Source organism: Dromiciops gliroides, chromosome 4 (assembly GCF_019393635.1).
Source record: "Dromiciops gliroides isolate mDroGli1 chromosome 4, mDroGli1.pri, whole genome shotgun sequence".
Lineage (NCBI taxonomy): Eukaryota > Metazoa > Chordata > Mammalia > Microbiotheria > Microbiotheriidae > Dromiciops > Dromiciops gliroides.
In genome coordinates, this window is record NC_057864.1 from 494,147,110 (window position 1) to 494,163,898 (window position 16,789).

General features: G+C 52.2%; 2 protein-coding genes across 2 annotated transcripts; one reads left to right on the forward strand and one right to left on the reverse strand.

Annotated features, from left to right (window-relative positions):
- The first annotated feature begins 1,631 nt into the window (after positions 1 to 1,631).
- Positions 1,632 to 4,785, forward strand: LOC122725804 (chondroadherin-like protein). Its single transcript, XM_043963128.1, has one exon. It carries the CDS (start codon positions 3,180 to 3,182, stop codon positions 4,242 to 4,244), a length of 1,065 nt encoding a protein of 354 aa, XP_043819063.1. The 5' UTR covers positions 1,632 to 3,179; the 3' UTR covers positions 4,245 to 4,785.
- Positions 4,786 to 7,356: 2,571 nt separating this feature from the next.
- S100B (S100 calcium binding protein B) lies at positions 7,357 to 16,520 on the reverse strand. Its single transcript, XM_043963420.1, has 3 exons — positions 16,363 to 16,520; positions 12,137 to 12,292; positions 7,357 to 9,382 (listed from the first exon to the last, which is right to left on the reverse strand). The coding sequence occupies exons 2-3, from the start codon at positions 12,272 to 12,274 to the stop codon at positions 9,242 to 9,244; spliced, it is 279 nt and encodes a 92-aa protein (XP_043819355.1). The 5' UTR covers positions 12,275 to 12,292; positions 16,363 to 16,520; the 3' UTR covers positions 7,357 to 9,241.
- Positions 16,521 to 16,789: the final 269 nt, after the last annotated feature.

Here is a 16,789-nt window from a genome sequence, read left to right on the forward strand (position 1 = left end):
GTTTGGGTGTGAATTGTGTCACTGGCTGAAAGTTGAAAGGGACCTCAGGGGCCACCATAATTCCAGACTGCTTTCCAGCCCCCTCATCTACATGTGGGGAAACTGAGACCTGCCCCTGGCGGTCCACATAGTAAGTGGCTGAGGAAGGATTTGAATCCAGCTTCTTGGACTGGAAATTCAGCACTGTGTTCACTGCAGGGAGAACTCAGCCAGAGGTAGCCATAGATCCCGGGAGCCAAGTCTGCACACACAGGGGTGGACATGGAACTGCGTGAAGGAGTCGTTGCCCTATACATGGGAGCCAATGAGGTCAGCAATGCGCCATTCAACAAGCATTTATTTACTAAGCGCCTACAATGTGCCAAGCACCTCACTGGGCTCTGGGGACACAAAGAATGAAGTGGCCCCTGCTCATGAGGAGCTCACATGCCAATGGGGGAGACCACAGAGACGGATATGAAGCACCCACAGCATCCACATAAAGGAAAGATACCTAAAGCAGGTAGGAGGGAGGGCACAGGCAGCTTGAAGAATCAGGAAAGGGTTCTCAACAAAGCTCTTTTAAAGCGAGAGAGGGACTGAGGAAGAGATGAGAAGGGAGGGCATTCCAGGCAGGAGAAGGGCCGGTGCAACAGCATGGAAATGAGAGATGGGGTATCTTGTGCAAGGACCAAGGAGCAGGCGTTTGGCTGCACCACAGGCTGAAAAGGGAGGCTGGGGTTATATAGGGCGTTCAGTACTGGACAGAGAAGCTTCTCTCCTAGCCTAGAGGCCATGGTTGAATAGGGGGATGACATGGTCACATCTGCACTTCAGGAAAATCATTGGCTCTGTGTGTGTGTGTGTGTGTGTGTGTGTGTGTGTGTGTACGGTGCTCTGTGGTGAGCAGAGACTTGAGGCTGTTACAATAGTCTAGGGGAGAGGCAATGAGGTCCTGAACGAAGGTGCTATTTGTGTGAATGGAGAGGAGACAGATCCAAGAGATGTTTTGAAGACAAAAACATCAGCACATAGCAACTGATTGGCTGTGTAGGATGAGGAAGAGCCTGGTCCAACTCCCATGTCATTCCCCATCTCCAGCCATCTCCTCCTCTTTGACAGATGCCTTGCCACCCTGGATAAACTGCTGCCCTGGGGCCCTGCTCTCCTGATTGGTGATCACCTCTCCCAAACCACTATTTCAGGACAAGCCCCAGCTGTGCTTTACTTCCTCCTGAATCCCCAGTCATCTCCTCCTCCTCTTCCTCTTCCTCCTCTTCCTCAACAGCTCTGCCCCCTTCTAACCGAGCCCCAGGTTCCAGAACCCATGAGCCAAGATCAAATTACCCCTGCCATTGTTCCTGGATAGAGTGTGTCAATCTACTCCTCTACTCCCCATCTGCCATCCTACCTTTCCAGTCTTCTATTTTACTCCACTCCCCTCGCTCTTTGATCCAGCTACACTAGCTTTCTTGTGTTCCTCTCATAACACTCCATCTCCATGCCTTCACACTTCTCCCTCCTCACCTCCTTTTCCTGGCTTCCTGACTTCCTCCAAGACTCCCCTTGGATCCCATCTTATCCAGGAGGCCTTTCCCCCCCTCCCACCCCCAGCTGCTAATGCCTCTCCCTTTCAAATTATCTTCATATACTCAGGATAGATTTTGCACATTCCTATAATTACAATTATAATGCCTCCCCTCATTAGAATGAAAGCTCTTCCCAAGCAAGGAGTGCCATGCAACAGTGAGGGTCCAGTGGAGCTTATATAATTTGAATTTATCAGGGGTATCTAGGTGGCCCAGTGGATAGAGCACCGGCCCTGGAGTTCAAATCCGACCTCAGACACTTAACACTTACTAGCTATGTGACCCTAGGCAAGTCACTTAACCCCAATTGCCTCACTAAAAATTTTTTTTTAAATAATAAATAATTTGAATTGATGATGGCCCCACTTGGCACTGTGGTGTGATCTCCTCCAAGAAAGAGGATGGGGGGCAGAGGAAGCTGAGGATCAAGGATTGACAGAAAAGGGGGCCAGGCTTCAAGTTTGCTCCTGACAAGGACCAGCTCTGTAAGGTGAGGCAAGTGATTTCACGTCTCAGGCCCCCAGGCAAGCCTCAAAGAATTCAAATGGCTGATGATGTGTGCCAAGATTGCTGGATTCAAGTATCTGAAGACCCATCGGGTGCTAGAGGGATTCTCCTTGTTCAGTTTGGCCCCAGTGAGCAGAACCAAGGGGTGTTAGTTAAAGAGACAAAGATGGTGGCGTGATGTCAGGAAACCCTTCCTTGTGGTTAGAAGTCTCCACAAGGGGAATGGGCCGCCCCAGGAGGCAGCGGGGGCTCCCAGCAGAGGCTGATGGGGGATGGCAGAAGGCATTTGTGATCACCATCTTCTAGATTCTGGAATGCTGTGGTCTTCACACCTTCTTGCTAGTGTTTGTGCTTTCTACAATTCTAGGTTTCCAGTTCTCTCACTAGTTTTTACTTTATAGGCAGTTGATTATATTGGAGTCAGGAAGACCTGGGTTCTGGTCCTCACTCAGCCGCTGACAAGCTGTGTGAACCAGAGCTCGTCTGGAAAATGAGGGGGTCGGACTCAGAGGCCTCGAAAGCCCCTCCCACCTCGAAATCCATGTTCCTTCGCCTTCTCACTCTGTTTGCTGACCGCTGACCTTTGGTTTTCTAGCTAAACTTCCAGCTTTCTGGCTATAGTTCCAACTCTCTGGCTCTGGCTCCGCTTTTCCATCGAGTCTGTTCCGTTCTAACTGATCCCCAGCTCTCCAGCTGCGTTTGGGATCTTAGATTTAGAGCCTGAAGGAAGTTCAGTGGCTGAACCCGTTTTACAGATGAGGAAAGTGAGGCCCAGAGAGGCCAAGTGATTTTCCACGGTCACATCGGGAGCATCAGAATCTAGGTCTTCTTCTACCTCTAAAGGCCAGTGTGGTCTCCCCAGGACTCGACCGCCTCCCGCCTCCCGGGGATGTTGGCCTCCTTCCCCCTCTGCTTTGGGCTTTCGACCTAGATTTCCAGCTTTTCCGTCTGGCCGCGGGGCTTTCTCGCTAACGAATGAATAAATGCATGAGGATTCACTCGTGTTAACCAGCCGAGGCCGCTGCTCTTTCAGGTGCACGTGGCTGCTCCGCCTCCCCGGTTCCCTCCTGCGGACGCATCGGGCCGTGCCCACCGAGCCTGGAGATGTGCGGCCCCTTCCTCTTCTGGACGGCAGCGCTGCTTTCCCTGCTGGAGCCCGGCTCCCACCACGCGTGTCACGGAGCCTGCCTCTGCCAGGACAGGTCCCGCTCAGTGAACTGCTCCGGGGTGAACCTGACCGGGCCCCTCTCCTTCCCCCCGGACACAGAGCGCTTGGACCTGTCTGGGGGTCACCTGCTCGAGGTCCCGGGCCCCTCCCTGAGGCTCCTGTGGAAACTGCAGGTGCTGCTCCTGGGGGGCAACCGTATCCGGGCGGTGGGCGAGGGCGCCTTGGGCGCGCTGGAGAGCCTGCGGACGCTGGACCTGCGGCACAACGAGATCTCGGCGCTGGGCCGCGGCTTCTCGGCGGGGCTCGGCGCGCTGCGGGAGCTCAGCCTGGCCCACAACCGGCTGCGGCGGCTCGAGGCCGGCAGCTTCCAGCACTTCGAGGAGCTGCAGAAGCTGAACCTTCAAAACAACGCCATCCGCTCCATCGAGGCCGGCACGTTCCGTAGCCTGACGCGCTTGAGGCAGCTCCGCCTGCAGAACAACCTCCTGCAGCACCTGCAGGACGGCGTCTTCTCCACGCTCCGGCGCCTCGAGAGCCTGGACCTGGAGGGCAACCAGATTCAGAGCATCGCGCCCGGGGTCTTCTCGGCCCTCCAGAGCCTGACGATGCTCAACCTGGCCCACAATGCCCTGGGCCACGTCCGCTTCCGAACCTTCCTCTCCATGCAGGCCCCCAGCACCCACGTGGTGCTGGCGCACAACCCCTGGGTGTGCGATTGTGACCTTCAGCGGGTCTTCGGGAAGCTGCGCAGGGTGCCCGGGCTGATGCTGGACGCCTACGGCAACGTGACGTGCCTGGAGCCCCCCGTCCTGCGGAACTTGCCGCTGGCGCTGGTGGACACTCAGCTGTGCGCCGCCGAGACCGCCACCGTGCTCGTTATCACCTTCACCGTCTGCGTCACCGTCGTGGCCGCCATCGTCATGGCCGAGAGGAACCGGAAGAAGAGGACGGGCAAGCACTGGAGTGAGGACCGCGAGATGGCCTACGAGGCCCCAGAGTGAAAGGAGGCCCCGCTCCGGCCGGGTCGGTGGGGCCTGGGGCGGGGCTCGCCGGGCCCACGCTGCTTCCTCGGGAGTCCTCGGTGACTTCTGCTGGGAAGTGAGAGCACACTAGTGCATCCCCTCTGCCAGTCCTCCGGGTTCTTTTAGATGACAAAAGCCCGCCGAAAAATGGCAGTGAGCTTAGCCCTGCTGCTTCGCCCCGTACATCACTTAGAGCCAGAAGGGGCCTACTCAGCCCCCGCCTCTGACACCTGCTACCTGGGGAATCCCGAGGTCACCTTCTCTTCTTGGACTTTGCTGTCTTCTTTTGTAAAATGAAAGGACTGGGCTCAACTGCCTCTAAGGTCCTCTCCGGCCCCAAATCTGCCATCCTACATCCGGGAAGATGATCTAAACGGTCCAGCAGGACACCCAGCTTTGATTCCACCTGAGAAACCAGTTATATAAACATGGTCAAGTCTGTTAAATGCTCGAAACCTCAGTTTCCTTATTGTGTGTGGGGGGGGGGAGAGAAGAGTGGAGAGGGGGGAGGGAGAGACAGACAGACAGACAGACTACTATCTGGTATTTACATGGCCCTTTAAGGCCTTGCAAAGCATTTTACGAGCATTAACTCATTTGAGCCTCATACCTACCTAGGGAGGTGGGTACTATAAATACTATTGCCCTCGTTTTTACAAATGAGAAAACAGGTTCAGAGTGGTTAAATGTCATAATGATGTCACACAGCTAGCAAACATCTCAGTCAAAATTTGAACCCAGGACTTTCTGACTCCAATTCCAGCACTCCATATAGCCTCAGTGTCCTTATCTGTAAAAGAGAGATAAGACCGTTGTTGTTGTTCAGCCATTTCAGTAGTTTCCAACTCTCCATGACCCATTTGGGGTTTTCTTGACAAAGATACTGGAGTGGTTTGTCATTTCCTTCTCCAACTTGTTTTACAGATGAAGAAACTGAGGCAAACAAGGTTAAGTGACTTGCCCAGGGTCACACACCTAGGAAGTGTCTGAGGACAGACTTGAACTCAGGAAGCTGGGTCTTCCTGATTCAAGGTCCAGCACTCTGTCCACTGAACCACCTAGCTGCAGAGATAAGGCTAGCTAACATTTAATCCAGCACATAGCCACCATAGAGAGTTGTGAGGAAAATGCTCTATACCTATGAGTTATTTTTCTGTGCACCAACCAACTCTTCTGATGGGTAGAGAACCTACACACAGTGAGGTGGTGACTTCCCCAAGGTCATACATCTAGAAAGTAGCTGAGCTGACATGGGCATTTGAGCACCAGGCTGTTTGCTGTCTCTCCAAGGTGTGGGAAGGCTAAGAAGGAAACTCACTCCACTGTGGGCACACCCCAGTGTGGTGCTTCTCCTTCGTGGAAGGTGATACTTGACGCACAGAACACTTGCACACCCCCTACATGCTCTTTCTCCCTTGAAAGTCCTGAGGAGCTGTCCAGCAGGCACAAGAGGGTTTAAAGGGCTTCTGAAAAGATTCCAGGTGTGAGTGGTGCACTCACCTTTATTACGTGCTTTCTACGTGCTCACTTTCAGCGTTTCACAGGCTCATTCACAGGCTTGTCGTCACCCTGGATGGCAAACAAGTAACGGTCTCAGCTTCCACATCACCCTACGACCGCAGCCCTCTGTGGGAAGTGGTCAGAGGCCACAGCTGAATCATGAATTCCCTCCACCCTAACAGGTGGGCATACAACCGCTACGTGAATGTTCCAGGTGAAGAGGACCTCACTCCCTACTAAGATAGCCCATTTCATTGTTAGACCACCTTAATTCTTTGTTTGGTTTTTTTGGGGGGGGGGGTGAGGCAATTGGGGTTAAGTGACTTGCCCAGGGTCACACAGCTAGTAAGTATTAAGTGTCTGAGGCCAGATTTGAACTCAGGTCCTCCTGAATCCAGGACCGGTGCTCTATCCACTGTGCCACCTAGCTACCCCAGACCACCTTAATTCTTATAAGATTCTTCCTGGAAATCAGCCAAAATCTGCCTCCCTATCATGTTCACCCACTGACCTATGTTTTCATCTATGGATCTACTCCCTTTTGCACATGATGCCGCTTCAAATATTTGAATATGGCTCTCAGACTGTTTCATCATTGCCTTTCTCTCCTCAGCACCTATTACATCACATAGTAGGAGTCTCATAAATGCTTGTTGGTTGACTTACACATGCACGCACACGCTAGCACACATCTTTTCTCCTCTAGGCTCCCACATCCTGAGTCTTCAGCTCTCTGGAATGGGCACCAGTTTGGGCCCATATCTGAGAAACAATTCCATCAGTGTACTCTGATCTAATCAGAGCAGAGCAAGATCAGGGGTATCATTGCCATTTCTTCCCATGATCAGGATAATTCTCTTCTAGAACTCAGCCTAAAGTCAGGTAAGAGTTCAGAGCAGTCACCTGGCCATGTCAGCTCAGAGTTTGCAGTCCGCTAAGCCCCGTCCCACCTTTGTCTCACAAAATGCCTTCCTGCTAGGCCCCCTAATTGTTTGCAAACGTGCTCTATCCTTAATGGAGCCTTTGGCTGGAGGCTCTTAGAGCAGAAGGCACCATTTTCAGTGGGAGTGAATTCTACCGGAAGCTTTGACAAAGAGAGATCCGTGCTGTTTGCTGGTGGCTGCTGCCCCTTTAAAGGGTTGCCTGATTTTACAAAACTAAGCCAGAGGCCGCCCAATAGGGCAAGAGCCCCAGATTATGATGGGAAGAGAGCCCACCTGAATGATACAAAAGGTCCAGTGGACAGGGCCAACAACAGTGGAAGGAGGAAAGAGACGTGAGTTCTACTGTACCAAACAGAGAAAGCCTCTAGGGGCTGGCTAAACTTCTGAATGGGCTTCAGAGGTAACTTTACCCAGCATCCTCTGCCAAGATCCCCTTTGTCTCAATTGAACTGCTCTTGTTTCCAACTCATCTCTTTGCCCTGATGTTCAAATTATTTAAAGCCAAGTTCCTATTGCAACCCCCAGGGCTCCCCAAGGAGAGGCTCTGTAAGGGGCTGCCATACATCTCCGACACCTGCCCAATCCATGTCTCCTGCCTACCCCCTCCCCTCCTATTCAGGGACCTTTAAAAAGACCACAAGAGGAGACACTGGAGGAATGCAGTGTTTATTTGATGAGAGTACAGAGTCCCTTGTCAACCCACCCATGACTTTCCAAGGCCTGCCCCCAATACAAAACATGACAAAGCTGAGAACACACCATTTCCATTTCCCAATCAATCCTTCCTTGCATCTGTGACTTTGCGAAATGGCCTCACTTGGAATCCAGGGTTTGATGACGCCAAATGAGGCATCTGACATTTGGCTGTGGGCACATGACCACCATCTAGGCTGGATAGAGACAAACCACTGCCAGGTGTGCATGGCCACACATCCCTCACTCAAGTTTGCCACTGAGGGGGGACCACAGGAGGGGCATCTCTCAACTTGCTTCAACTTATTCAACCACATAACAAAGACCACAAAGGACAATTCCATAAAACTGAAGGAGCAGATCCCAGAATTGGGACCCAGACCTAACCTCTGAAGACCAATGGAAGCCCAACCATCTGCCAGACAGCAGACTACCAAAGCACAAAGAGTCATTGGGAAACTTATTAACATGCCTATTGCCAGCGGGGGTCATCTGCTCCAAAATGATGCCAAGGGGGTGCATTCTCCATTGTCTAATCTGGGTAGCTGATATTCAGGCTTGGATGAAGAGTGAAGACCCTCTTCAGTAGATTGTAGGCAAGTTGGGATTTCTTTCTTGTTTGTTTTGGGGAATTGTTTGTTTTTGCTTTTTTTCAAGAGCAAGACCAGATGTTTACAGAAGGTTAGAACTAGAAGGACAAAAGAGGTCACTGAGGCCAACCCCTTCATTCTACAGCCCAGGAAAGAGACTTGCCCAAGGTCACACAGCAAATGGAGCAGAACTTGGGTCTTCTGATCCCTGATCCAGGCACTTTCCAATGTAGTAATATGCTGCCCACCTCCCTCCCTCATCACAGCTGTTCTCACCACCAAAAAAAAAATACTGAAATCCCAAAAGAAATAGCCTGAGTCAAGTGACTCACCCAAAAGAAATGGTTGTTGAATGAGTGAGTGAATTAGTGAATGAATATAGGATTGGGAATTCTTTTACAGCTTTGACAGATTAAAGTTAAGGCTTCCAGAACTTTGGGAGCTTATAAGGTATAATTATATTCAATCTGCTTTGGTTCTATTAGTTCTATTTTGTATTACTCAGTTGATTACTCGTGACTTATTATGGGAAAATCCACTGCTACATAGCCATGGTCATTCAACATCCAACAAGCATTGATTAAGCACTTTCTGTGTACAAGGCACTGTCCTCTGGGCTGAAGTTACAAAGCTGGCCTTCCAGGGGCTCCCATTCCCATAGGAGTGGAGATCCGAAATATTCCCATCCTTGTCCTGGTTTGCAGAGTTGTGTGATGATATTATCTAATTACTTTGGTTTCCCTTTCTGGCTATCGAAAGCAAATTTGAGGACAGAGAAACCATTTGGCCCTAAATATGGAGGCCTAGAAGGAGCTAGGGAAGCCTCAGGGACCCTCCGCTGGTGTTGGCGCTGTCCGTGCCCCCATGCCCCATGGTAGGCTCAACCATCTTGGCTCAATCAGACATCTTGCCTTTGCTTAGCACTCACAAAAGGAAGTGAGACCTTTTCTGCAGGTTGTAGTTGGCCATTAGGTATGGCCAACTGATGGGACAGCAGGAGGGACCTAGGTTCTCTGCGGGCAGGGACAGAAAGAAAGGCTGAGGAGAGTGAAGGAGGCACTTGGAGATGGTCCTGGCACAAACTCTCCTGTTTCTATCATAAAGCGCATCAAACTTCCTACTAAGTAAGCTACCTAGGGGGCTGGCCAGCTGGGGTCCTACCAGACCCCAAGCTCTGCTTTGCTGCTTTGCTTAAGATTCCAACTGGGTCTTTGCTCGACCTTGTTACAAATGGAACTTCTTGGGGGTTTCACTCGTGTTCAAAAAATTCATGGCACGCGGAGGTGATCACGGCGATGAAGGCCACAAATTCCTGGAAGTCGCATTCAGAGTCTCCATCAGCATCCAGGGTCTCCATGACTTTGTCCACTGTCTCCTGCTCCTTGATCTCCTGGAGGAAACAAGGTGGGGCTCCAGGTTAGCAAAAATACAGATCGGCCCTGATCGCACTGCCCTTACGGTGGAGGGGCTACCCCAGCTCTGCTCTCTTCAACTGCCAGTCTCTGGGCCTCAGTTTCCTCCTCTGTAAAATAGAAGGGTGGCGCTAGATGCCCTCAGATGCCCTTTCAGCTTTGGATCAAAGCTCCCAAAGCACTTAGCTGTTTGGTGCTTCAGTTTCCTTATTTGTAAAAAGAGTGGGTTGGAACGAATGACCTCTACGATCCTTTTTTTTCTCCAAACCTGTGATCCTCTCATCAATCATGGTATACCCATCATGGGTGCAGATGTTAAACTATCTATAGCTTCTCATCATGCAGGACTCCAGTCTATGACCATAAATCCTCCTGCCTAACTTGTGACTTTCCTTCCTCTGGGCTTTTTTTTTGGGGGGGGGGCAATGAGGATTAAATGACTTGCCCAGGGTCACACAGCTAGTAAGTGTCAAGTGTCTGAGGCCAGATTTGAATTCAGGTCCTCCTGACTCCAGGGCCGGTGCTCTATCCACTGCGCCACCTAGCTGCCCCTTCTCTGGGCTTTTAAAAAATGGGTTTTGTGAGTCTCCAGACCTCCCCCAGGTTGTCCTTCTATCACCTCTCACTCTTGTTCCATCACCCACCTTCTCATACAGTTGCACATTTCCCAAAAAAGACTCTGTGACATAGTGGGATAAACCCAGGAAGACCTGACTTCAAGCCTTGCCTCTGAGCCCCTGGACCATGGAGGCAGAGCTGATGTGCCTGGGGGAAGGCAGTCCAACACCTGGAAGTTCCCTGCCCAGATGAAGCCACAGGCCCAGACTAGATGCCTGAGAACCCTGCTAGTCTGCATTGTCTACCTACCACCACCCTGGGACTTGCTGGCCCCTTCTCCCTGCTCAAATACTTTCCTCCGCAGCCCAGACAGAAGGTTCTCTCCCCTCATCTGTTTTCTCTTCATTTACGTCAGGCGGCTGGGTGGTACAAGGTACCCAGTGCTACGGCCAAGCTCAGTCTGCCTTAGACACTCGCTTGGCTGTGTCACCCTGGGCAAGTCATGTACCCTCTCTCAGCCTCAGTTTCCTCATCTACAAAATGGGGATAATAATCACACCTGTTTCACAGGGTTGTTATAAGAATCAAATAAGATCAGGTTTGTAAAGCAATCTGCAAACCTAAAAACCCCATAGATACCCTCATTCTGTCTACACCTCTCTGCTCCTCCTGCTAGACTCTAGGTTCAGGAATAGTAGGAGGAGCTAAATCCTCTTCATCCTCCTGGGGCACTGAGAGATGGAGCCAGAGCCGGGTTGGAGCCCAGGACTCCCTGACTCTGGAACCAGCTCTCCATCTTGTAGGCCACACCCCTCTTCAGATAAATGGATGGGTGGATGAAGGAATGAAGGAGTGAATGTGATGGCACCCAAGAGAGTCTTTGTCCCTCTGCCCAACCCTTCTCCTGAGCCTCTGTGTCTCCCTGGGCTTATGCTTCTGGTCCAGAGAATCTGCATCTACAGCAGAGATGGAGTGTGGCAGTACTGCCCAGACCGGACAGTTGATTCAGCAAGCTCCCAGTGCCTAGTCCATTCAAGGCCTGGGGGCACACAAGAGAAAAGCAGCTTTTGTCCTCAGGAAGTTCACACTGTGGAGGAGTCAGGTTCCTTTGGTTTTTCGTACTTTCTACTTCCCCGAGTATAATCTGAAAATAAGGTGTGACTCTCAGGGGCCACAGAGACTCACAAGAATATTTGGGCGAAATAAAATCCATGTGCAGTTTCCCTATTTCCAGCCCACCCAGAAGGGAAGGATGCTCCACTCGCTGCTTCCTGGGTGCTCCTGCAGGTTTCTCCCACTGCACCAACTTCCCTGGCGCTTCTAGCCTCCATAGCTCAGTACTGTTCTCTCTTCACTGAGGGTGCCCATCTAGGCTCCTGGTGAAAACAGGCCCATCTGGCCCCAGAAAGAGCCCCTCCCCACTGTCACGGGTCTATGAAGCAATCCATGCATACTCTGTGAAGGGACAAGCCCTGAGCCTGTGATAGAAGCATAAGGACCACTTGTTCCCTCCTGAGCTGGCCAGGGTGACTCCTCAGCGTCTGAGGACAGCCTGGACCTACAGAGCTAAGTACAGCATCCAGGGACGCAGCCAGTGGAACTAGGCCCACATCCAAGGTGGCAGAAACCAGACCCGAAAGGCGGGGTGGTGGGGCACCATGATAACACCCACTAAGCCAGGGGAAACAGTCAAGCAGTTTCACAAGGCAGAGGGCATAGACCACCGCCCACCACACACTCCCTCATTTACAATGGACGGCTTCCCTGCCCCCAACAAGTTCCAAGGCTCTCACAATGTTGTGTTTTGTTTTCTTTCGGGAGTTTTTTGGGAGAGCTGCCCCCTTTGGGCCACAGTGCTGGGCACGGTGTCAGAAAGATCGGGTTTGAACCTCGCCTCTAGCCCAAGCTGGCTGTGTGAGCTCAGGAGACCATGGCACCTCCAGAATCTCAGGTTCTTCATCAAGAAAACGGGCCTAAGAATAGAACCTGGGTGAAGAGCTTTGCCAGCCTCAAAGCTTTGGATTCGTGCAGGCCTTCCCGAAAAGCCACAGGAACCCTAGGGCTCACCATCACCACCGCATCCTTACATCACCCACCATGGAGCCTCGTGCAGTCCACACTCAGCTGATCTAGGAGGGCCGGAAGTCAGAGAGGAACAGGGAGGGGACACTCACCCCTAAGAAGTGGGAGAGTTCATTGTTGATAAGCTCCTTCAGCTCCGACTTCTTCAGCTTGTGTTTGTCACCCTCCTTCCCAGAGTACTGGTGGAATGTCTCGATGATAGCCACCATGGCTTTCTCCAGATCCGACATGGTGAAGCTCAGATCCTCCTGCACACAACCGGATGAAAAAGCCCGCTGTGACACTGCGATATCCCTTCTGATCTGCTCCCCCACACACTTCTCATTACTGAGTGTAATAATGATGATCATGGCACCAATAAGGATCAGACGAGAGCGAAGACCCCCACGGGCTTTCCCATCAGTGACCCCTTCAGACTTCCACAATAAAGCTATCGGCGCCATCTCTTGAGGTCAGAGAAGTCATCCAGGATGAGCCAGTAGGAAATCACAGAGACCCAGGCACCTCTCAGGCCCTTTGGCCCCAGACCTGTCCACCATACCGCAAGGAGGTTCCAAATGGGAAAAATGGGACTCGAACCCAGGTCTTATGGCTCCACCAGCATCCAGGAAATAACCAAACATTCAAAAAAAGGAAAAAAGTGTCCAGGGCCCAGAAGAAGGCCAGGAAATCCAAGTTCCTGCCTGTGTGTTCTAAAGTGATTAACTGTTTCTCCTGGTTAAAATTGTATTTGCTTTATAACAAAAATGGAAGTACTCTTTTGGGGTTCAGAATCAATGTGGAATGGAAAATTACCTGAAGCGTCCCCTTGGAAACAGTCCTTGGCGGGATTCTGGCCTCTGACCTTAGTGAAGAGGTCCAGACAGACAAGCCTCTGCTTCTACCGGCCCTAGCCCCTGCCTGGTCTTCTACAAGTACCCGGCTCCTGACTGACCCCCTGCCAGCCAGGTGCCCTGCCGGGCTGCTCTCACTGCCAGGGACCTCGCCAAGTGGAAGTGGGGGGTGGCCGTAGGCCGAGATTTCCTCCCTCTTTCTCTGAATTTATGCCAGGGGCCTTTTTGGGGGGGGAAGGGGAGATGGCGGTGGCAGACCGGGGCTCTAGAAAGGGCTCTAGAAAGAGGAGGGAGGGGCCCTTCGCCTAAGGGGGCAGGGATCTAGAAAGGCTTCTCGGTAGAAGCTGGGAAAGTGAAATTGGTGTCAACTTTCCATTCCCTGAGGCAAGCCAGGACTGGCCCAGCCTCAGGGCAAAGGGGGAGGTGCTGGCTCCGCCCGGAGTCCAAGGGCCCCTCTAGAATCCCTTCTTTTCCCTGCCCTAGACATTTGTAAAATGTCTACATCCTCATTTGTAAAATGAGGGGGTGGACTTGGAGGCCCCACCTCCAGGATCCTTTGAACGAAACCAACCCCGAGGACCAGAGAGTCTCTGCTCAGTCCTCAGCCGGGGAACCCCTGTGTGGCCAGGGGCCAGGAAAGAGCCAGCCGAGCTCCGTATGGGCTGCCCCAGGACCCCCACTGGCCGGCCTGCCCCTGGGGCCCCTGGATCACAAGTCTCAAGGAGCTCATTCCCACAAATGTTAGTGTTTGTCCTTCGTTCTAAAAGAGGACAGATGGTGACATTGGGGTGATGTCATGACTTGCACTGAATTGGATTAAAGTGAGGCAGGACTGTGCAAAGTCACCAGCCTCATTCTCTCCTCCAGAGCCATCTGGGTCCAGTGGGAAGATATGCATCTGGACAACTGGAGATAACCCCAGATGTTTGAGGCAATCGGGGTTAAGTGACTTGCCCAGGGTCACACAGGGACTCCAGGGCCAGTGCTCTATCCACTGCACTACCTAGCGGTTCCTTCATTCCCACAAAGGTTTAACTAGATCCCTTCGAACATTTTGGACTGGGTATCTTTGGTTTTTACGTTCCCTTCTCCCACCTTCCCTAAGCCATACCTGGGGACAAAGAATAAAAGAGGAAAGAAAGCAGATCAGCAAAATTAACCAACCCATCAACTAAACCTGACTGGCACTGTACATAATATTCTATACCCACGGTCCCCCACATCTGCTATAAGAAAGGATCCCAGCTAAAAACCCTATTAAAGCAAATGTGGAAAACTATCTTTACGTGTGGCCGGAAATAATCAAACACTTTAAAATTTTTAAAAAGAAAGGATCCCTTCAAGATTCATGCAAATGGCTGCAGAAACTGGCTCTGGTCACGGTTTGGTGACTACGGTACGTGGCCCTGGGGACTCTGGGCAAAGATCCTGATTTCTACTGGCGGGCACTCACTCCCGAACAGACTGTCTGCAAGAATGCAACTCCAAGGCTGTTTAAAGGACTTCAAAACCAGTGAGTCCACCCCCAGGGTCCTCCCCCTTTCAGGTCCAGGAAGACTGATCTCTAGACATCCCACCTCCACACAGCCCCTTCTCCAAGCCTTCCTGCCCCTGCACCTCAAATGCAAGCCTGAAACTTGCATGGGGCTGCCAACCCAAACCCTACCCCACCGAGTAGCCTGCCCACTCCTACTCCCAAGGAGCGTGTGTTCTTCAAACCTTAGCAGAGAGGCAATGAGGTCTAGCACTGGACTGCCAGGGTACTAGGAAGACCTGTGTTCAGATCCTGCCTCAGAAACTTCCTAGCTGTGTGATACTTGGGGAATCACTAGGGACTTTGTGGCTGCCATGGGGCTCAATGGCAGTAACATCTGTAAAGCTCCTTGCAGACCTTGGGCCGTGTGGATGCCCCTAAAAACAGGGCCCGCCCAATGCACAGAAATGACCCAGGCAAACAAGGGAAGGTTTTCACATCGCCAACTTCCCCCTCACTGTCCATTGAGCTTATGAGTTTTCTATGCAAAAAAGCTGTAGACCAATTCTTGGTCTGGTAGGGATTTTCATAGTCAGTCAGTCCTCAGATACTCACTAGCGACGGGACCCCAGGCAAGTCCCTGGTGGCCCTTCATTTCCTCAACTGTAAAATGAGAGCGGTGGACTCAGTGGCCTCTAAAGTGCCCAGATCTAGAGCTAAGAGCCCACTGGGCCTGACTGAGCCCATGTTGCTCTTATTTGGGAGCAGCACACTGAGAGCCAAAGGGAAACAGACATTTGTGCCAAATGGATGAGGTAAGTCCAGCCTGAGAGGGTCCTGCCCAGCCCTGCCTTGCCTTGCTCCTCCCTGCCCAGTCCTCCCCTTCCCTGCCCTCCAGCCCACCCCTGCCCTGCCCTGCCCAACTCTTCCCTGCCCACCTCTGCCCTGCTCTGGACAACTCTGCCCTGCCCTGCCCTGCCCAGCCCTGCCCAGCCCTGCTTGGCATCTCCTACAGTTCTCTATATCAAGATCTATCTCTTGACCAAGCATGAAAATCAGAATCTTTCATTTTAATCCACCTTCTTTTTGCCTCTCCTTTCTGCCTGGGACTGTCAGACATAACCTTTTCTTACCTCTCTTGAAGACAGAGCCTGCTCTGCCTGCTCCTGGACCTCATCAATAGATGAGGAAAAGAGAGGGCAACCTGAGAGCTTGCCCGCTCTGGGGAAGAAGTTGTACTTCCCATAGGGATGACAGGGAAAGAGGGGGCAGACCCCCAGGCCTCCCAAACAGCAGAAACATGTTCTCCAGCCACCCAGAAGCTGGGCGCTATCCAGGGGAGGAGATGTGTGACTGGCACCTAGCAAGGGCTCAGGAAATGCTTTGATTGACATGAGCGCCATCCTAAACGCAGAACGACCAGGCAGCCGGCAGTGGTTCCCAGCTAGAACCCTGCATGAGGCCATCGGCCAGAGAAACGGGAATCAGAGACCGTCCAGACCCTTGGTCCAGAGCCAAGACAGTCTGAAGAATGAATTGGGGGAGGGGCAGACTTGATGAGCCCTGTGGCCCCTCCCAACCCCTGGTCTGGGACCCAAAGACCTTCACTGGGAGTCCCGTTATTTCGAGGGTCCCTTCTACCTCTGAAATCCTTTCAGGCGTGGGGGTGAGAGAAGGAAGAAAAGGCTCATGCAACGCTTCGAGGAAAGGGCAGGGTCTTTGACCCTGAGCCAGGATCCAAACGACAGGCAAAGTCGCCCCTGGGATACTTGGGCCAACTCCTGGCCCTGGCTCAGGGGTGTGCTGGCTGCCACTGGGGAGAGACACAGACCGGGTGTCCCTGACACTGGTCACTCACCGTGTCTCAGAGAGCCGAACCCACCTTCGTCCTCAGCAAGACAATGAGCACAATGAAAAGAACTAGTACCAGAGACCTCAAGCTAGAAAACTCACCAGCCCCCAGGAGCAGGCCCCACTGCAGGGGCTCCACTGCTCCCAGCCCCTCACTCACCTTCCTGCGGCTGCCTGAGGTTTTCTGTCACTGTTCTTCCTGTGGCTGAGAGCTGCCAGACACTGGCTTCTTATTCTTCTCCTAGGGGTGGAGAAGGCCTATTGACATGAATGCAGCCCCGCTGCAGATGGGAGCCAACCAATGAGGGCCGGGAGAAGAGGCCGCAGTAGGAGGGAGCCAGCTGGTTCTTGGACCTGACCGAGGGCAGCCAGGGGCCTGATGCACAAGAGAGCATTGACAAAGCAGGGAGACCACATGGGTCTGCTGTGGGTGCTATTAACTGGTACACTGGCCTGAGAAAGAAAGAAAGGAGAGCCTGTTATCTAGAAATGTAGAGGTCAGCTTTTTGTCTCATTGTTTGTTTCTTATGAGAATTTAAAAACAGGCCTCCTGGGGTGGAAGGAGAGAAGAGAAGGGGGAGGGAGAA

Bases quoted from the DNA above. Each gene is read 5' to 3' on its own strand.
- LOC122725804 (XM_043963128.1), top strand. From the start codon at position 3,180: ATGTGCGGCCCCTTCCTCTTCTGGACGGCAGCGCTGCTTTCCCTGCTG.
- S100B (XM_043963420.1), bottom strand. From the start codon at position 12,274: ATGTCGGATCTGGAGAAAGCCATGGTGGCTATCATCGAGACATTCCAC. The intron at 9,383-12,136 runs GTGAGTGTCCCC...TGTTTCCTCCAG, and splicing joins AACTCTCCCACTTCTTAGGG to GAGATCAAGGAGCAGGAGAC.